Source organism: Apteryx rowi, unplaced genomic scaffold (genome assembly GCF_003343035.1).
Source record: "Apteryx rowi isolate R43461 unplaced genomic scaffold, aptRow1 scaffold_377, whole genome shotgun sequence".
In the NCBI taxonomy this organism is placed as follows: Eukaryota; Metazoa; Chordata; class Aves; order Apterygiformes; family Apterygidae; genus Apteryx; species Apteryx rowi.
Genome location: NW_020450274.1, coordinates 154,317 through 176,117, shown reverse-complemented (window position 1 = coordinate 176,117; position 21,801 = coordinate 154,317). Strand labels below are relative to the sequence as shown.

Sequence of the window (21,801 nt, the reverse complement as noted above, 5' to 3'; positions counted from 1 at the left end):
ATGTTAGCAATGTTCCTTGAAGAATGCACCACCGCTATTGGTCAGTAAAGTGTAGCTAAATTTAAACTTGCAACCATCTTAGTGATATTAAAATACTATTAGATTTCTATGCAATACTATACATCTTCCTAAGGATCATGGGAAAAAATAAGTTGTAAATTCTAAAGTACAGTAATTAATTTACCTTACATAATTTTATTCCCAAAGTAGTTAAATTTGAACCATGTAGGTTAAACATATTTAGAGTCTTTCTATGAAAATATTCAGGTGTGAAGCTCCAAAGAGTAAAGGTTTCCTTAACACCTTTCTGATCCTAATGAATGTCAGTTTTAGCATAATTATATTGAACCAGCTGGTTTAGTTTCAGATTATGACCTAAGATTGATTTGAATACTCAGATTATTCAAAAAATTTTAAAGAAAATAAGGGTTTAAAGACATATGCATTCTGCAATGTAATCAGCTGAAGTTTCACATGTGTTAACAATAATCAATTTAAAGGGGTAGACAGAGGGTGGGGACTGGGGAGGTAATGGATCAGTGCTGAATCTATATTTGGAGATGTCTGTCTTTATTTGACTCTACAGCTGGGCACTAATTTTTTGCTTTAGAAGGCTTGCGCTTTGCTTGCATATTTGTATTAATGCACTTTATCTGCTGTATGCAGCAGCACATAAAGTTCTTTGAAAAATTTTTCATGCAAAGTGAAGTGCATATATCTTAATAAGCAGAACTGGCAGATCATTTGTGTGCAACCATATTACATCCAAATCAGACTTATCTCTTTACTTTTTACTCCTTCAGGGAACAACCCATCTTCAGTACCCGAGCTCATGTCTTCCAGATTGACCCAAACACTAAGAAGAACTGGGTTCCCACCAGCAAGCATGCTGTTACTGTGTCCTACTTCTATGACAGCACAAGAAATGTCTACAGGATAATCAGTTTGGATGGCTCAAAGGTAGGTTCTGTTTCAGAGAACTTGCTTCCTGATTGATTTTGTTGTTATTTTCCAGTCTGATGTCCTTCATGTATCTTCTCAGATGCTTTTGTGAGTGTCTACCTGAGAAAGAGATTACTTTATAAAATGTTTAAGTGTTCACTGGAAAATGCTGTTTTCCATGCATTCATATTTACTTTAATAAATATATTACTGAACTTTAGCAATGGCCTGTTACTTTGATAAAAAGGTGTTCCCTGCGAGGAGTGCAAAAAATTACAAATAGAGTTACAAGAGTCTGTGTTCATCTTTGGTTTTGATCATTGGTTTCAGCATTATGAAGGACATTGTTCAGTGCCAATAATCACATTGTAAATCATTCTTTGTTATGTAATCTTCCATTTTTTCTGTAGGGATTGTGATGATTCCCTCCTAATAGAGCTCTTCATGGTAAGCTTTTATCAAAACTCAGTTTGAGGGGAGAGGTTGTCCTAGTCTTTAAAGTAGGTATAAAACAGCATTTCAGAAATCTCTGAAATAAGGGCATTAAAGGTATGCAAAGCGTAATCAAAAGCTCTAATCCTTTCAAGAGATTTTCACTTGCAGCTCCTGGAGATGTATCAATTCATGAGGCCTGTAACTGAAATACTCTGTTAGAGCATAGCAGTATTCACAGAGACTTCTTGGCTATTACTGAAAGCCAAAAAGCATTTTTTTTAAATATCCAGAGTATTTTAAATGAGGAAGGAAAATTTCTAGCATATAGAAGTATGTTTTCTGTCACAGATCTCTGTATGGTGATATTTTAGGTGATTTGAGATGCTGATATCAAAACATAGCAAAATTTTTCTTCAAAGTTTAATTTTTACTTTGTTTCTTCCCTTCCTAGCCTTCCTTCAAATGGCTTTTGGTTCTGCCAAATAATGCCTTTTGTGTGACTGTTTATAAGACTTTGGGATTGAGACAAGATGCTACATGAAATCAAGGATAGTAATTGGAATCTATCATACCTAAATTGGTTTGCACAGTTTACAAAATCCTTATTCTGATATCCACTGATTTATTTTTTTCTGTCTTTGTCTAAAGCTACAACTCTTTCAAAGTGGTTGCTGAGTTGTGTTGTTAAGCACTTGTTAGCTGTTTATTTGTTCTTTATGTATTGCAGCATTTCTTTTGCATTTACAGCACTATTGGCAATGTATATTGATAATGCAGTCTATCACTCCTATTTCCTCTCTCTGTGATTGCTATAACTTTGATACATAATGCTTCAGAAGAAAACAGTATCTAACTGAAATTTAGGACCCCGGTCATGATTAAGGCCCATTGTTTTAGGCCCACTGTTTAGAGCTACACTGCTCTGAGGTATACATAGGTGAAGTGCTAGGGCACCCATGGAAGAGTTTTAGGAGCCTTTCAAGCATAATTCCTAGAGATTTTTTTTTTCCTAATTATAGCACCATCTTTTTTTAACATCTCCGTGCATATAAAATGTAGTATGTATGAAAGGCTAAATATTAAATATAAAGCATTCTTAAGTTCAGAGCGCATCTAGATCATCTCTCTGCTATGTGGCATACAGTTGGCTGTCAGTAACACTACTAGCATCTGAGCCTGCAATGCCTTGTAGTGTCCGTTGGTCAGACAGTGGCGTTAAATTTTCAAAGGAGAAAAGGCTATGCAATTTAATTCCCTAGTTTTGAGTTTTGAAATGAAATTGAATAAAGATTTTTTTTAAACAAATTTTATCTCAAAAGTATCTCAAATTAATATCTTGCCAGCTGCCAAAAACATTTGTCAAGCCATATTTATTGCTTTGCAATTCTCATGTGCCTGCCTAAGTGGCAATAGGTATATGATCCAGCTATGTTTTATTGAAATCTTCAGTGCTTGTGAGTTTTACTGCACCCTATGGGTTTGTACCTTGGAGAGAATGAAGTGCACGTGGCTGCTTGGTTACTGCAGCTCAGGTGCTGAGCTGCTGAGAAGTAAGGTCAGTAAGTGATAGCAACTCATGTGTATGTCCATTTAGACTGTAGTAAGGCATCTTTGAGAGAGAAATACTTGAGATTTGAGTCATAATCACACTTCTGTACCCCACTTTGCCTCTTGTTTAGGTCCTTCCTCTTTTCTCAGACTGTGTGATAGAGCATTAAGGGAACTTTCCTAGCTTACTTTGTGCAGCCCTGGAGGAGAATAAGGAGGCCTTAGGTACTCCTTACTCTGCAAGAAGCTGAGCGTTATGAATCGGAGTACAAAGAGATCTTCTATGAGGGCTGTTCTCCATATCGCTTTCTAATCAAATTTGTTTTTCTGAACTGGAAAAGTTTTTACTTTGGTTACATTCAGAAAATACCTTGAAGCAAAGTAGTTTTGGTCCTGGTTTGAAGGGGAAAAACACAAGCTACACGTGATTTCTTTTTTTAACTTCTGTACTGATTGTCTCTGAGCATCAATAGATCTTCTTGAAAACAAAAGGATGTTTTTAAGATGTGAACACTCTTCTCTGAGGAGTGCTACTGTACACTGCAGATTGCCACCTGAATTTGCTTGTGAAAGTCTTTGGTGTGCTTTGTGAGAGTTTTTTGTTTGTTTGTTTTTCCTTATTTATGAGCCAGTTTTTGGTGAGGCAGGTCATGTTGCAGCATGTATTCAGTGAATTAAAAGGTTTGTATTCCTCCACCTGACTGAGGTTGATTCGGTCCTATAAAAACAAGTTCTGTTTATTCTTTCTGTAGTCTAAAGAAATATACATATTAACTGGGTGATGCAGCAGCCAAACATAAAGCCTTATCGTTCTCAGAACTGTATAAACTCCATCAATCTTGATTATAGATTGATGCTTATGTAAAAGAGAGCATAGCTGGTCAGGGCCATTGGCTTAATAGTGATTCTTGTGAATGTTGGCAATCCAGATAGATTTATCTGTCCTTTCATGAATCCTGGAGGAATAACTCCAAAGGGTGTTGTTATTCCTCCTACGTAGGATATTGGCTTTTTAAACCTATTCACTGTGATTCTGCCTCTCTATAATGTTGTTCTCTGACACTACTGTCTCCTCTTAAAATACCTCATGCAAGAAGTGCATCACTCTCTAACTTGGCTATAGAACATGTTCTAGGATCATAAAGTGTTCAGTGTATGGGCCATATTTTATAATCATATAGGGTATCTTGATCCCTGTGGCCCATGTCAGGGAGATCCTGATGTAAAACAGTAATTTGATGTAACTTGAAACTGGTTTCTATAACCTCTTAAGTAATTTATTTTATGCAACCTTTTTCTTGTACCACTCTAGGAATTGAGAGGAGGCCTGAAAAATAAAGTCTCTTACGTAATATGACATGACAACATTGAGCTGTTGTTGCTAAGGTTTTCAGTTCTCATTAATTATGTAGTCATTTCATATCTTCTTGGAAAAGGGTATCTTAGTACTTCTTTCTCCTGAATGATGGAAGGAAGCCTCCATTATTCCTCCACTAACATTGCAGACAGATGTTAAGATTATTCCCATAGTCCCTCTCTCTTCTCCATTCAATCTCTGGCAGCCTCTGAGGAAAGAAAGGAGATGGTCCTGCACTACTAATTAACTCTCTAACATTTTCACAAATGCAAGGCTAGAAAAAATACAATAATTTGTGCTCATCTAAAACAAAAAGACTGTAGAAAAGAGTGGTTTCTAGTCTGTAGGTTCCATGAGCTGCACATGTTATTTGTGAGCCAAAAGCCACCCATGAGTGTTACTGCAATAGATAATCTTTACACTTTAACAGCTGTGTAAAATAAACTAGTCACACATTAAAGTGGTAATCTGCTTAATTCTAAATATAGATTTCAAGAAAGACCTGTAAACCCAGGTCTTTAGTGTTTTTTTTTCCTTTGAAGAAGTTCAAAGGTAGTGTGTATCTTAATATTATCATCATCTTTAGTACAAGATGAAATCATATTTGACTACTATTGCATATCTTGCAACTGTTGGGCATGCAGTCAGTCAAAAGAACAGCTTAAACATGTGCCCTATTTTCTCATAGCTAAACTTATTTGAAAGGAAAACATGAAAGCTAGTTTATTATTCCAATCAAATTTGGAGATGATAAAATCAGTTTTCTTCAAAAGCTAAATGTCTGCCTGTCAGATTGACTCTGTTCTGTTTTTAAGATATCCTTGTACATTTATACTAACAACATTCTTAAAAGTTGATGAAATATCTGACACTTCTTATACTGATGACTCAACAGTGAAATCTCCTTGTGTAGAGGAGAGCAGTTAAAACAGTATCTATTTGAGTAGACAATACCGATCTAATTATAAATTCTAATTTCAAAAAATCTTTTTTTTTTAAGCTGAAGATGTGAGAGTTTCAAAAACTAGTATTTTTCAGAAGTAGCTGATGCTACTAGTAGTATAGACCATATCAGTAGTATAGAACATATCTGTAGTATGCTCTAGCATTGTACTTTATTGCATAATTAGTTTGATGCATACTAATGGTTTTAATTTAGAGTGAATTGAAGGTCTCGATTTCCTTATAAAATGGGTTTATTTAATGAGGATTCTTTTTTGTATCAATAGAATCTGAATGTAATCTTCACATTGAGAAACTTCTATCTTTGGAGTAATACTTTCCATGGGAATGGAGTGTCCTTATTTTTCTCTGCAGGAAAATAAAGGGCAGAGTGACAGCAGCCCTTTCTCAGTGCAATTGGTGGTGGGGGGGGTGTTTAATGTTTTTGTCCTACCAAAAGCAAGGAGGCAATTTGGCAGTTGCTGTAACCCAAACTAAATGCAAACTGCTGACAAAGCAGAGATCCCATTCTGGCCTAGGCAGCCACTTCCTGGGTTTGCTTGCGCAGCCAGCCACATGGTCACTGGATCAGTGAGCAGTCAGCTGAAAATTGATTGGTTTCTCCCAGGTTTTCTGTTGGGTTAGTCTGCAACCAGATAAACCACTGTCACTGCAGCAGATTGTAAACCTCCAGGCTTTAAACCTGCCTGTTAGATGGTCGTAAGCCCCTATCCTGAGTTGTCTTCTGAGGAAGGTTACGTCTGTGACAAATACCTGAAGTTCCAAATCTGTGACATTAGTTAGATTAATCAAGCAATGACTGGAACTAGTGCCTAAGCAAACAGGCAAAATAGCTAGAGCTGRGAGGAAGAGCATTTTCTACACTGTCCTCAGGATAGTTAATTCCAAATATGTTAATTTTGGCAGCTTCCACACAAAGAGATAGACAGTAGTGATAGCTTCTATTTAAAAAAGCATTAAGTGAACTTGTACTGCTCTGTTTTGGGCTTCCACCAGATTATTTCAAAAGGAGGGCTTCTAGCACTGGTAGTGCATAAGAGGACAAGAAGCATATAAGAAAAATAGAGCTCCAGAACACTACCTTTCCAAAAGAATTGTTCATCTCCACTGTCTCATGTTCTCTCCTCTGTCCTGTGCAGCATAGACAGCCCTTTCCTACGAGGTCAGTGGAAGGCCGTAGTACAAATTCCAGAGATGATCTTTACTTAGTAATGAGAAACTTTGTGGACACTTAATGCTGGAGATGGTTCTCCAGCCTCTAGTAACACAGCAAATCCTAGCCTTTACCTGTTGAGGTGTATTTATTCAAACATAAGTTTTCAGGCATTTCAGAGCTCTGCAGGAGTTGTTCACAATAGCAGCCAAAACCTGCATTTTGAGGCAAACATGATCAGAGRGAATTGCCTGTTCGATACCCTGAGCTCAATCTGATTTGCTCTTCCAGTTTAATGAGAGCATAACACAGCTGGCAAAGCCACCGTAGAAGGTGCCAGTTTTGTTAAATTCCCCTATGCTGTATTATCTTTGTTTGCCTCTCTACATGTTGCAATACTCAGTGTTCTTCTGAACTTTCCTGCAATACTTCTCCCCCACCTCAACTGAGAATCAGCGTATACACATTGGGAGCTGTTTGGGGGCTCAACTGGCCCCTTAGCTGTAAATTTTTCAGGCTTGTCCAGTAGAATTCAGACAAAAATGTTGATGGTAGCCATGCTCCAGTGCTACACAAGTATCAGCAGAAGCAAAGGGTGCTGATTAAACTCCATAACTGCCCATTTTAATATCCATCCAGAACACCATCTCACCCAAGTATTGTAGACTGGACTTGGCTTCTAGAAGATCTCGAGCTTGGGAAAGCAGTACTTGGTCTCTGTGAAGTTGAAGTTTCTCACTGCTACCATCCTGAGAAAAGACTGTTATTCTCTACACATCAGTCCAGTTTACTCAAAGAAAAAAAAAAAAAGAAAGAAAAAGAATTTCTTTATCTGCAACAGAGAAGTTGATTTGGACCCTGCAGATTTTTGTTGCTGTCCAAGGATTCCTTAGTAATCACTGGCTTTGAACTGTGAAGCAGGTGAGGGGGTCTGTGGTTTCATGGAAGCAGGACAAGGCACATGTACACACTAATATTCAAAAGATTCCTAATTCCGTAATGTGAGATAGTTGCAGTAGGTCAAAGACCTACTGCAAGATATTGATGGTAACCTTTGGAGTACAGTAACTGATGTGTAAGAAGGAGGTAACCAACAGGTTTTTAATTAAATGGAGCCCATTGATATCATTATAAGACTTTATCCTGACATACTTTAACTGGGCAGTTTCACATCATGGATTTAGAATATGTTAGACAAACTTTAATGTGCTAGAMATACTGGTAAAACTCCATGAAAATCCATGGTAAATCTTTAGCTGGGTTCAGTGAAACCAGGATATCATCCAATAGTTGTATTTTTTTGTTTACATTGGCAAAAGTGTGTGACAGAAGATGTACTTGCATTCTATACATATCACAAACTATAGGAGAAAAATGTTTTCCAAGCGTAGTTGTTCTTCTGTAGTTGATGTATGACCCTGTTTTGTAATCGTGGGTGTGTGCGTATAAAGGAAAAACCGATTCTTGCAATACGGAAACTTACAAAGTAGTTGTGCTTCTTGTTTTATTGCAAGACTATTGTTTTTCAATGCCAGTGCCATATGCAACAGGGGGAATGCAACAAATTTACAGTGTAGCTTGAGAGACATTGTCTTAGAGGACAAAGAAATACACTTATGAGGCAAAAAAAGATTTTGCTAGTTCTCTTCTTATCTCATTAGCCTATGTGGATGCTTTAAAGGACCCTTTTTAGACTTGCTAACTATTAAATTACTGCTTGCAATTGCAAACAGGTGGTTCACCCAGCTTTTGCTGCTGTTCCAAAATGTATGCCAGTATATGCTCTCATAATTTTAGCTGTGACTGGATTAGAAGAAAACTGTTCCCTAGTTGCTGGTGTGTGGCTTATTCACTGTGCACAAGTACTTGTCTGTAATTTTCAGTTATGAGTAGTCTTAAAAAAACAAAAAACAAACCCCAAACCAACCTTTACAACTGTTACTTTTTTTCAGGCAATAATAAATAGCACTATCACCCCCAACATGACATTTACTAAAACATCCCAGAAGTTTGGCCAGTGGGCAGACAGCAGGGCAAATACAGTCTATGGCTTGGGATTTTCATCTGAACATCATCTTTCAAAAGTAAGTATGACTAATGAAAACTTTTTGGGCAATCAAGTGGCCTAAGAATATTTGATTACTGCTGGTTGCATCTTGACTCAGTGCTCACTACTGTTGTGTTATTCACAAATTTTGTGTATCCATCCTACAATGTAAAAAGACAAGGCAGGTGGTGGTGGCAGTAAGGTTTTAACACTGATACCTGTGGGGTTTTTTTGTTTGTTTTTTTAACTCACTGAGGAAAGGACGGAGGTTTAAGCTATTGCAGTGCATGATATTTATGCCTTCTGTGATTATTCATTTATTAGGTTTCTCTTTTGTAAAGTTGTTCTTCCATTACAGTCTTTCATGATGGAATTTAAAGGAGTGAAGAACTTAGTTTCTTCTGTATTTAGATCTTCTAGGAAAAAATTTAGATAAACTTCAGATTTTTTTTTTTTAAATCCACATTCACTTTCACTTTTCTGCTATGTGGTGCATATTACTACATTGGCAGGTTTAAGGTAAAGCTAGTAGGAAAAATACTCAATGTAAAAGACAACTAAATTTTCTTGTTTGACTACAAAAGTCAAAATGTTTAATAAAGAAACACTGTGCCCTATGTGAATTTTTTTCTGGTCTAGTTGTGCAGGAAGGAAGTTTGCCCTAATCCAAGGAAACCAGTAATCCTTTTCTTCTCAAAGTGATAGCATAGTTCCTGTGAGCACCCCATCTACAATACCATTTACTTTTGATACTCCTCTAATAGATGAGTTCAGGAGCCTGTAGAAGCCAGTGTCATTTTCTCAGATAAAGAATTTCTATTTCAGTCTAGGAATATGCCCCTACCTTAAACAGAGAATTTTCATCTTCAAAGTGTACAAAAGATCTGGAAACCCAATTGCAATAAAAAGGAATGTATAGTATATGTTTGAGTAAGGAATAATGATTTCCTCACTTATTTAAAATTAAAAAAAATAGCAACCCATTTGAGAAAGTAGTAGTCATTCTGCAAGGATAAGCATGGGCCTTTTAGAAAAACAGTAGAAAGAGAATCAGTACATCTACTTTAGTTGGACAATATGATACATTTATAAAAATTCTTCCTTTCATAATCAGATAGCTTTCATTTCTACAAAACAACACAAACCCCATGAAATTCTGAATAATGTTAATATTGCATATATGCTTGTGCATTTATGCACGTCATTGCATCAGTAAGCTTAGAAACTTTGTCATTTATTTAAATTGGTGTAAATTGGCCTAAATATATGCTAGAGGCACTTGCTCACCGAAATAGTGATAACTTTTGTTAATATTTTAAAGCTATTTAGCGTAAGTGCTAATTTAATTTGCCTCTTTCATATACTAGTTTTTTTTCCTTAAACATGGGATGCTTCTCTGGAAGCAAAGTATCATGCTGTAGTTATGCATATGCCTTGTTTGCTTGCCTTTCAACAGTGGGTTATCCTTGTCACGGAAAATATTCTGTGGGTTTTTTTTTTTTCCATTTGTCCTTTCGTTCACTTTTTCATTGCTTTCCCCAAGTGATACTGCCTTCTCCATCACAGTTGTTCATTCTCATTCTTTAGCTGCCCTCAAACTGACATATAACAGTTTTTGATATGCCCTTGGCTTCAAACTTTATATTGCTGTTGTAACGATCATCTGAAAAGCTAAAGTAGTTACTTTGTTAAAAGTAGACGTTTGAATAGAAGTTACTCAGATTGCTGTGATTTTGGAAGAATACACAAATCTTTTGAAAAAATATCAAGTCACAGACCTCTTCAGAAGCTTATGATGATGAATCCTCAGGATCTTTTCAGCAAACTGTTTCCACAGTGTTATATCTGAATTATTTTCATATGAGTTAAAATTGCTAATCATTGCTACTAAAATTCATAAAGGTGAAACTTCTTGTGTTATTTTTGTAAAATTAACAAACGATTATTTGATGGGGGGAGAAGAAACTTTTGTCACTTCAGCTTGGCAGATATATTGGTCTTGGTATCAGAAAACCTGAAATATAGACCCTGAATCTGCTGTGCAGCTTTAGACAAAATCACATCTATCTGAGCAGATGAACAAGACATTACTAATTCTCACTTCCGTGCACTAGCATTGTAGTCAAGTACACCAAAGCACTCACTTTGATACATGTGGTACTGTAAGGCATGAAATCTAATTCAGGGCTCAAGGTACTACTGAATATTAGTAATAGTGCTGACAAATAAGCTGTATTAATGGATGCATTCAGAAACAGATTGTTTCTAGAAGTTGCCTAAAAATTGTTTTTGGAATTTCTTTTCTGTATTTGATTTAATAAAGTCCCTAAGTGAACAGCCCTATTATATCTAATTTGCTTTGCAGTAGCATCTCTGGGCCCCAGAGAATGAAGCAAATCATCAGGACAGAAAGAATAAAAGTTATGTCTTTTAGTAAACTATGTATTTTCACATCATTGTCAGCTTAGCTGTGTCGCTCTAAGCAGATCATTTCTAAAGCTTGTAGTAGGGGTTTGACTCTTGGACTATTCTTTTTTGGTTCATGTGCCCTTGTCCTTCTAAACTGATACTGTTCACTGGAGTAGATTACGACAGTGATAATTTCTTTATCTTTCATAATAGTGCCTGAGAATTAGCACAGTGAGAATATCTTTGATAGAAGAATAAAGGCATTTTAATTAATTCTTCATATACAAACAGGATAAAAGAAAATTAAACACTGGTTCATCTTCATCAGACTTTTTCTTAATATATCAGGCTACAAGTTCACCACAGGATTGTTCATCAGGAGTCAGGCAGAAGTCAGTGATACCTAAAAGATGATTTCTGTGTTGAAGAATATTCCTTTCCCTCACTGAATCAGGGTTTGCTAGCAAAATTCCTCTTGCTGCTGTAGTAAGTGGAATAGAATGTCCTATAATATTTGCATAAAACTATGGAAACATAATCTCTCAACCACAGTACAAGGCTGTGCTTTTGATGGAATCCTGCTGTATGGAAAGAAATATGCTTTCTCAGGTGTGCTGTCTTTTCTCTTTGAAATAGTTGACCTGATTTATTCCAAATAATTTAAGGATATGATAAATGGCGGAAGTACCATCATAGGTAGTTTTGAGATTTTCTTGTAGTCTCCTTCCACAACTTTTCCTTAAAATATTAATCCTTCTTTTCCTTAAATTGTTAATCCTTCAGAGAACCCTTCTTCTAATTCCATGAGATCTGATCTTTGTTATTTAGGGATTTTATCAAAAGAGATTGCCATTATCTATCACCTCACTGCTTCAAGGAATTCTAGTAAATTTGTGAGAATTTCCTCCTCATTAGCTTTGTTGGCTCTTTCCCAGATTATTATCTATTTATCTTTCTATTCATTGTATTTCTTTTAACAGTACCACTGCCATACAGAAGATCATATTTACTGCCTTGTATTTCTTGGGCCATTTATTCTAAACATTAACACGTTTCCCACTTACCAATCTTCTGGTCCTAATGCTGATTTAAATAATAGGTTTCCCATCGTAATCTGAGATCTATCTACAGGTCTTAAATGAATATAGTCTAGTTATGGTGATCTGTTCCAAATTTTATCAGTCTGTTCTGAGACCTTTTTTGCCACTGCATTTGAGTTCCAGGATATCTTCTGTCTCTCTTCTTGAATATCCAGGAAACGTATTCTTTTAAATAACCTGACAAATGAAACAAAGGCTTCCAGTGGAGAAGAATGATATTTCCTCAAATATTAATAGTCTACTAGAAGAAGAAGCTTAAAAACAATAAGGCTTTTCAGGTGTTGGATAGTAAGTGAGGTTTTGATTGAAAATAGTTGAGGAGATTGTGACATGCAGAAGTAGCCTTCATCTCTTCTAAATGCTTGCAGTGCCAGACAATTTCTTTGTATTCYACTGCTGGAGAAATTTAGAAACTGTTGGTGAAGTTTTCAATGTTTTTGCACAATCAGTTCTATCTTAAGCTGATCATAATAAAATTATATTCTATATAAAAGCAGTAGCAAGCAAAAATAAATGTTTGGATACTATAGCGATTAGTGTAGTATAAAGTTGAGAACTATGAGGCTAGATTCTTCTCTAGCAAGAGAATCTAGGCCATTTTAATAAATTAATTTAATCTCTCTAATTTGAAGGCACATGCATTTCTAAATTGCAACTTTAGCTATTTTCAGGAAGAAGGTACATGTAGCAGAGAAATCAAGCTTCATATGATGCTCAATGTATAATTCTTGAATTTAGTGTTCAGTATATGAGTGTATAGTTCAACAAATTCATTCTTTTTCTTGGCTGATGTCAATTGGCTCAATATTCCTGCTGCTGCTTATTTAATTRACTATTGAAATTACAAATGCTATTCAAATTTGGGAAGAAATTAGTATTGTTTCTGACATCAAAGAATGAAACCCATTGAAGACTTCAGGGTAATACTGACCTCAGTAGTCTTCAGAACCAGATCATCCATTGTAAGGAAGACAATAAAATCTGAACCTGAAAGCAGCTGTGTAGGGCAGTTTATCACTATTATTAGCCATATCCAAGGTGGGTTGTGTGTTTTATTTTTCTTTTCCCCCCCCACACTATCAGCAAGAGATAAAAACTTTTTTGTTGTATCATATTTGTTTCTGTCATATAAACAGTATGTAATGTCTGAAAGGTATTTGTCACTGTAACTCCTTAAATGAGTATCTAATAAGGAGAAAAATTAAAAAATTCTACTGACAGAATTTGACTTCATAAAATGTTAAGTATAACATTCTGTTCTGCATGTAATGTAACTACTTCACACCTCTCTCTCTCTCTTTCTATTTTTTAACATATGTACCTTCAGTTTGCGGACAAATTTCAGGAATTCAAAGAAGCTGCACGACTAGCAAAGGAAAAATCCCAAGAAAAGATGGAGCTAACAAGTACGCCCTCGCAAGTGAGTCTTACTGCCTAATTGAAGCCTAGAACCTCAGTCTGTGCTACTTACTGTTTTAAGAATTTGTATTGTATCTTATCCACTTATGTCATATTAGAAATGATCAGGATACTTCCCAGCTTACCCTGAAGCTTTTCTACAGTCAACTAGAAGTGTCAAATCTAAGAATACGTTTAATGTACACTATGGAAGTGTCAAAGGGGCTTACTGTGAAGTAAAATTAGGCCTTTGTTTTTTTCCCCTTCTTTTCTCTGAGCTTTCCCCCCAAAATCTTTTGAGTAAAGATGGTGAGCAGTTATGTAAGTAAAACTATAATGAAGACCACTTGTGTGTTTCTTTTATTGTACTTATTATTGTATCTATGAAACTGAAGGGGATACATAATAAAGGACTTTATATATAGAATCCTTTCAACAAAAATCAGAGTTAAAATACCAAACACTTTTTAAAATTATTTCATGATATCTAGTACTCAATTGTGAAATGTGTTGATGAAAGAGGACAGATTAATATGCAGATTCTGGAGTTTTATCACAGTTAGACATGTGAAAAGAGTTTAAAAAAAAAAAACCAAAAAACTTAAAACATATGAACCGAGTTAATAAAGGCCCAACAGGAAGATAGATTAATATAGTCATATTACATCAGTCATGCCTAAAATTAATTTTCTTGAAAGCAGATACTCTGAGTTTGCTTTGGGAAAAGAAATTGTATGAGGCTTTTATGYCTCTCCCTTCCAATATTTATGGCTCTGGGTATAGCTATTTGTTTTATTTTAAGCAATAGTAAAGGCAAGGGGAATTCTTCCTCTTGAAGGAAGAAACAGCTTTAAAATTTCAGCAGGGATTCCTGAGTTCAGTAGGATTAATGCAACAGAGTCTTTTTTTTTTCCAGGGAGTGCATGTTCATTCATTGAATCAGTGCATCTCTTGGATGCTTTGCATTGCAACGTGCTCCTAATCTTTGGTGAAACAAGGATTTCAGGCAGTTTGCAACATGCTGTACAAATAGATTTGTTGCCACCAGAGAGCTACATCTGGTGTCCTTCCAAGAGAAGTCAGGGAACAACCACAAGAATATACACAATGAACTAACCTTATGGTTTTTTGKTTTTTTTTCCTGGTAGGCAGGATGCCCAAGTGCTACATTGRCTTTCAGTATTGAAAGGGAATGGCTTGCTGTACTGTAACAGGAGAAAATGGGGCAGTGTTTTTTCATTAGTTTCCTTGACCTTCTCTAAGCTTCTGATAAATTCCATAAATAAGCATGTTGATAACGGAAATAAGAATTTCAGTATTATAACCTAGTATATACTTTGGCTTTATATACAGTGAAGTATTTCAGCTAGGCCTCTATAGTTACTCAATATTATAGGCAAAACAATTACTGTGCTTCTCTTCTGACATGTTGAGTAATAGTCTGGACTCATAAGTTAAATCTGACATTGTCAAATGCAGTGGCTTATTATTTGGTTTGGACATAAATGTGAATTACTCAGAGACAGGATGCCCAGGGTTAAAGCTTTTGTCTTAATCTATATGAGCTATTAATACTGTTCACTTTCCTGTACAGATTACTCTTTATACCTAATATTGGAGCCTAACATTTTGTACTGTAGGCAGTTACAGAAACGTTACCTTGAGCAATTCTGTAATTTAATTACTGCACACTTAGGAATAATTTCGTATTCAGGCCTTACCTTTCATCTCTTGGCTTTTAGCTGTGTTGATAAGTTAGTGTATTATTCCAAAAGATACAGTTAGTGCAAGTGCTGGCACATCGGCATAATAGTCTTCACATACTTCATGCTTCTTGTTAGTTAGTTCCCCAAAGAGAAGGGAGTTGTATCAGGAACTTTGGAGTTGGGAGCAGATGAAAAGCAATGGCTTCATGGCAGACGGCTGCACTTGCTGGGTATTTCGTGGCACTGGGGCTAATTCAAAGAGGGTGATGACTTGGGGGAAAGAGGAGTGCTTGGCAGTGGGGACCCTAGGGGCATTTGCAGGAGCATTTGATGATTTTGATCACCTCCCCAAAAGTGGCTGTAAGGCACATAGTGCCAGTATTGCCTTTCTTGATCATTTTACAGCTTTTCTTCCCCTTTTGTATAGTGATCCTTTGCAGAGAGGGAGAGGAAAAGAGGAAGGAGGTGTAGTCTCTTGCCAGTCAAGATTTCACAGGAACATGGCTTTTCAGGAAGCTTTTGACAGGAAAGGCATTGGGAGGTAGTGTGTGAGCGAGCCTTGGTAACACTAGCCCAGTTACCTGCAAGTGTCAATTCTTCTCTCTCTGGCTCTTATTCTTTTGCATCAAATTAAGAATAAGTAGGAAGATCCTGCACATCAAAACTGGAAGATATACATGTAAAGCTTATATAAAATGTGTTATGTTTCTCTTGGCGCTGCTTTAAAAAGTCTCTTATTTACCAGTTAATCAAAGTACCAGATACGGTACATTGCCTGCCCTCTTTGCTACATGGTTCTAGAGGAAAAAAATAGATGTGCCTTTTTCTGCATTCAGTATGTTCCTACAGCTTTATTAAACTATCTCTACGTGTAGTGCAACAAAACCTTGCATAAGGCATTTACCATCCAGCTTTGACGTAACCCTGCAAATATTAGGGGCATGTGTGAGTTTCTCTCAATTCTGAATGTCCTGCATTGTGTTCATGCCAAAACTTGAAGTGAAACTAAGAATTAATAGAAAACAAATGAAAGAGATACAGAAATCTCACTTAAATAGAARGTGTATTTAGAACTCAAATGTTTTCCAGAGTTATTCTTGTTTAGAAGGATGACTTCTGAACAAGGATCTTATCTAAAGCCCACTGAAGTTAGGCTGCTTCTCTAAGCTGTAATGAGTTTTAGCAAAGTGTTGATACTATTTGGTAGATTTTTTTCTCCCACCAGAAGACTTGCTCAGGGACCAAGAAGTAGTAGCTCCACATGGGAGTATTTTTGGATATGCTGTTTTGTTTGATGGCATGTATTGTGTGGATATTTTTTATTGCGGAATGTGTAGTAGAAAGAAAACAATACATAGCCCAATTTGCAACTACTTAATTGCAGGAGTTCCTTTCCCCTAAGCTATCCTGCTGATAAATTTAAACTCTGTTCTTGCTGTTTCCTTAATACTGCCTGTTTTCTTCCTATTTACCAACAGGCTTTGCTTTAATTTCCCAAAATATCAGGTGATAGGTAAAGTCACCATTTACCTTGACTAAAAAGAACTTGTCCAAAGAAGGACAGTGGCCTGGAGAAACAAATTACAAGAGAAATGCTGCTTTGTTATATATAAATTCCACTAAGTGCATGGTGCTTTCTTCAAATAAAAAGAAAAAACATTTCTGTGTGAAGGAACTTGTGCTTTCTAGCCATCTGTAATAGGATGGATGTGTATAATAATATGCACTTTTTATTTGTATCTGGTCTTCTGCCTTAAGTGGACTAGAAACAAGTTGCTTATTTTGGTACTTCTAAGACCACCTGTGCACAAAGGTACTGCATCTGGTACCCATTTAACTCAGACCTAATAAGGCTTTGTGAGGCTCTTATCTTGTTTATATAAAACTAAAATACTGTCTCTCTACTGCTGTGCCACCTCCTCTGTCCCAGACTCCTCGTTGGCTCATGACATAAAACCATGGATTTTACAGTGACAAACCACCCATGGTCTGTTTTTAGTTACAGGTTTGCTTATGAATTGAAACAACAACACTTTGGTCCGGAGTTTACTGAGCCTTGCATGAAGCCATAGCCTGGAAACCATTGGTTGGTGGAGGTTTTTTTTCTTTTTCTCTCTTTCCTTTTTCAAACTAAACTTTATCAGGTTCAAGTATACAACCAAACAGTTCAGGGTGTGGGTTTGCACCCTTCCCCATGAGTCTTACACCAACTGGAGTCTGGACCTCAGTTCTTTTCTAAGCCAGAAGCTGTCCCTGGTCATTTCAAATTAAGACTCCTGTTAATATCTGAAATTGTGTGGCGAGTTACTTGTTCAAAATAGCCAGACTCTTCTTTCAGTGTTGGAGAATGCCTCCTGTGCAGGCTCCTAGGAATAGTGATTGGCTGGTAGCTTTCGGTATCACAGTGCTTTTGTAGGGCAAGGAATAGGCTGGTTTTCGCAAAATAGTCATGGCTTTATCACCCATTGGCTTTTTCTTTGTAGAAATACAGAGTTTACTTTAAACGTTTGTGAAGGACTGCCTTTCTGGGATGTCGTGTGAATTTCTATCCTGGAACAAACATTTCATGCCTATTATGGCATACGCATCCGTAGCTGTCAGCTATTGCCAGTCGGTACAGAACACAGAAGCTCATTGAAGAACAGTGACTACAGGGAAAATCAGGGAAGACTTCCTAAGAAAACGGTATAAGCTGGAATTGGTTTGCTTTGTTCATGTTTTTGGAATCCAGACTTAATTGTTAAGCACCTACTCCTTATTTGTTTCCCTTCCATACTCGGTCATTGTTCAAAGGTGGCCTCATCTCTGTTACGGAATCTGCTTGTTTTACTTTAGAGACTTTTTTGTGAGTGCATAAGGTTCGTTTATAAGATTCTGAAATCTGACTGAGACATCTTTTGATGAATTCCCCTATGCTGTGCTTAGTTTCTAGACTGTAGGCAGTGTCCTTTTTATACTGCTTGCATCACTGGCATCCTACCTACTGATTACTAGTGCTAGGGCTCCTTTTGACAGTGCAGATCTCTGAACAACTCTTAAATAGCAAAATACTCCTGATTCACACGCTCACACTTTTATCACTTTAAATAATGCTAATCCTCAGCCCATGTCAAAGTCCAGGCCTGATGAGTGATTTAAAGTTCAATGTCCTCTAAAAACTTATGAGGTAATAGTGGTTTTATACTACAGAAGAGCTGACAATCCTTTCTTGTCAAATGTACAAAATAGATACTTCCTATTCATGAGAATTGCAAATATCAGGCCTTAAAATATATCATTAGTTTACAGGAAGGTTTGTGATTTTTAATGTAAGGACTGTTATTTTTTCCATACAGTGTCTACACAGTTGAATGTTAGGACTAAGTTATCCTGAGAGAGATATAGACACACACACACACACACACACACACACTTTATATACATATATATATATATACTTTTAATTGATCATAATTTTCCCCAAACTCTTCATTAAGTTTTCTCCTCAAAATTTGAAGTGGGTGTGAGAAACTAATAAAACTTCATTGCTTGTGAATATCTCCCAAAAAATGTTTCTAGAATTCTTTTATTCTTTCTAAATACTATAAAACATGAATATATTATTTGCAAACTTGGTTTTGTTAGCTTAGTTTTGCGGCTTTTGTGGCTTTTGTAGCTTTTTCTGTTTTATTTGGTGCTTTATTCATGGCTAGCTTCATTATAGTTAGCTGCAGATAAATTATTTACTGGGGAACGGTAGTTTTGAGTATGTGAGAGCACTGATTAATCTGTATTATTGGAAGAAATACATACCAGAACTTGATGCTTCTCTGCTACATGCAGATCTACCTGTTATGAATTTGCAAGCAGTGAGCCTTTAGATATTATATAGACAGTGACATATGCCTGCATTGATTTATCATTTGACTTTCATTTGAATTAGAAGTCTATGAAAGTGCCTTACTGAAAAATAAGCCTGATTGGAACTTGCAGTTTAATTTTTTTAATACTGAAATCATTTTTATGTATTTATACAGAAAAGTTTTTATGAATAAGCTCTTGCTTTAGATATCTAACAGTGTTGTAGGAATTTTAGCTTAAAAATATAAGTAAAACAGATTTTTGGGGAAGTTGTATGGGGCTTTTTTTGTTTGTTTGTTTTAGAACATCTGATGTGATTGGGGGAGAGGAGAAAAAGGCCAAAATTTGTAATTTGTATGGAATAATGCATGTGCTTGATTACCTTGCCAGCTCTGCTCTCCTTTTACACGTAATTTCAATTCAGTTTCAGTTCAGTAAAATTCAATTTTGTGGAAATCAAGGTTTAGTTTTGACTTTTAAATATTAACAATTAAGATAATATTTTTGACTATAAAATAACAAGGTTACTTTTGAAAGAAGGTAACAGTTTACATTTATATAATAAATTTTTAACATTTATGTAGTAAATAATTTGCATTTATATAATAAATCAGTGAAAGGTAATTATTTTCTGCTTTTTAATCAGTAGGAATTTAATAGGAAGGCACAGAATGGAGATACTTGTGCATGTGCATTGCATAACTTGATGAATATTAAATATAATAAAACTTTTTAAATCAGTATTAAAATGTAATATAATTCTGTATCACCCACTAATGCAAGTTGTAGAGTAAGAGAAATACTATATGTGGGAATAAAAGCAAAATTTTTGTAATTGTTGAACTCCATGCTGCAAATGCTGAACATAATTTAAAGTGCACTGAAAACCTGGAAATACAATATTTTAGGTTAAGTGATACTAGTCCTTTGTGGAAGGTGATGATGACAGCTGGATCTCCTTTAACAGTACTGAATTTTCTCATCTGGTTAAGCCTTAAAGTCAAGGACAATTTTTTCCTATAGATGTAGATCAGATTCAGTATTGGCTTTCAAAAAGTCTGATTCCTGTAAACTAGTTGAAGGGTACAAACACAACTGAAGGCTCAGAATTAGAAACTGATTTTTTTAAGGTCCTGAGCATCTCCGGATACTTTGTTTTCAATTCCTTTTGAGATTACTGTTCTTTGGCTTTCTATGCAGAATGTCAAAGAGCTGAGAAGGGTAGCAGCTAGACTCCCAAAGACTGTGCTTGTGCCTTAGTTTAAGAATGTTAAATAGCAGCCTGTTCTCTTCTCCATGCAGACAGAGGCTGCAAGGCCATAGGAGATGCCTAGCTTTTGGAGATGCTTAGCTTTTGGAAATGTTGCGAGTCCAGCAGTCCTCAACTGTATAGGCATCCCTCCTTGTCATCCATGGAACTCTGTTCATGAAACCCTTATATCTTAGAGTTAAATGTTACTGCTTGATTACTGAAAGCCTACTAAGACTTCTGAAATCCTAATGAGCTTATATGACTCGTTTATCTCCACAATGCAACAATTCTTACTTGGAAAGAAAAGTATTAAACCATRTACAGCATTTGAAAAGCCCATGGTATTCTAACTTAGGTGTGGGCTACAGAGTGTTCTTTGGGGTTTTGTTTGTTTGTTTTTAAGAAGGAAATACTAATCAGTGACCAGAAACCAGCAAATAGTCTTTGTTGGTCAAAACACAAATGTACRTGTTTGTGTGATGAGGTGTGATAAAACTGCACCATACCTTCTGCCAGCCGTTAAGTTTCTCAGGTATCCAGGAGAGGAAGCTGCCTGAGTGTAGCTGCAGTATTCTTCTTCCCAGAGAGAAACTGAACAGCAAGGGCTAGGCCAAGGCTAACATGTCTACACAAGTTTTGCAAGGACTCTGCCAAACAAGCCTTCTTTACAAATGGCTCGTAGGAGAAACAGTGAATGTCATCAGCAGTGGCCCTTCCACTGTTCACTTTGGTTAATAAAAATATTAAAGCTAGATTTTGAAATAAATATCAAGATTGCTTGTTTCTCCATGTTAGAATACAAAGTAAGAGATAAGAATCCTGGATGTGAATAGTTGCCAATCCTTTAGCTGGCTGAGGGCTGAATGTAATATGAGATAAGAGACAGAAGTCTACAAAACCAATAAGCAGGAGGCTGGGAAACTGCAAATAAATCATAGGTCAGTTGTGTTTTGTGTATGATAATCTGAATTTTATGGTAATACACTTCTAAGTCATCACATGACAAAACATGAATGTGAGACATGCCAGAAGTCTGTGAGCCTAAATTTTTTTTTATCTCATTTAAGAATTAATGTTAGAGCTTATATGCACATTGTCTTTCTGAGTGAGTCAGTGTGTAATTGTAACGTGTTGTTTATTTGTTTTACTTAAGGAATCAGCTGGAGGGGATATTCAGTCTCCTTTAACGCCAGAAAGTATTAATGGAACAGATGATGAGAGAGCAACACCAGAAGTGACACAGAACTCAGAACCAAGGGCTGAACCAACCCAGAACGCATTGCCATTTACGCATAGGTACAGATTCCATTCACACATCCTGATTAAGTGATACCTGTTTCCTTCCTTGTTAAAGGGACCTTCTTCCATGAGGTGGCTTCCAAGTAGCATAGTTATGAATTGAATGAATTGATTTAAAACAAAATAGATAAAGGACTGGCTTTCAGATTTTCAGTATAATCTTTGTTTCCACAAAAAAAGATGAGAAAAAAAGATTTTGGGGGATTTATTTTAGAATTTATAATGAGTACAAGCACTTGAATGCTAGTGAGTGCAGGTGTCCCTTTAACAGGAAGCAATATTTAAATGTCTGAGCTCTTAGTGAAGTTAACCGCTTCATAGATGTTCCAATTAAATTATTTTTGCGGATTTT

General features: G+C 36.1%; 1 protein-coding gene across 8 annotated transcripts in view; it reads left to right on the top strand.

Moving 5' to 3' along the window:
* HOMER1 (homer scaffold protein 1) overlaps positions 1–21,801 on the top strand; it is a 133,453-nt gene that overhangs the window by 45,278 nt on the left and 66,374 nt on the right. For 7 of the 8 annotated variants that reach the window (XM_026073767.1, XM_026073762.1, XM_026073764.1 and 4 more), the window contains 4 exons: positions 804–960; positions 8,351–8,482; positions 13,282–13,374; positions 21,304–21,446. In XM_026073767.1, the coding sequence (XP_025929552.1) occupies positions 804–960; positions 8,351–8,482; positions 13,282–13,374; positions 21,304–21,446 (525 nt within the window). Of the gene's footprint in view, positions 1–803; positions 961–1,352; positions 1,390–8,350; positions 8,483–13,281; positions 13,375–21,303; positions 21,447–21,801 lie in introns of those variants that run through there. The other variant, XM_026073768.1, reaches the window with a different exon arrangement.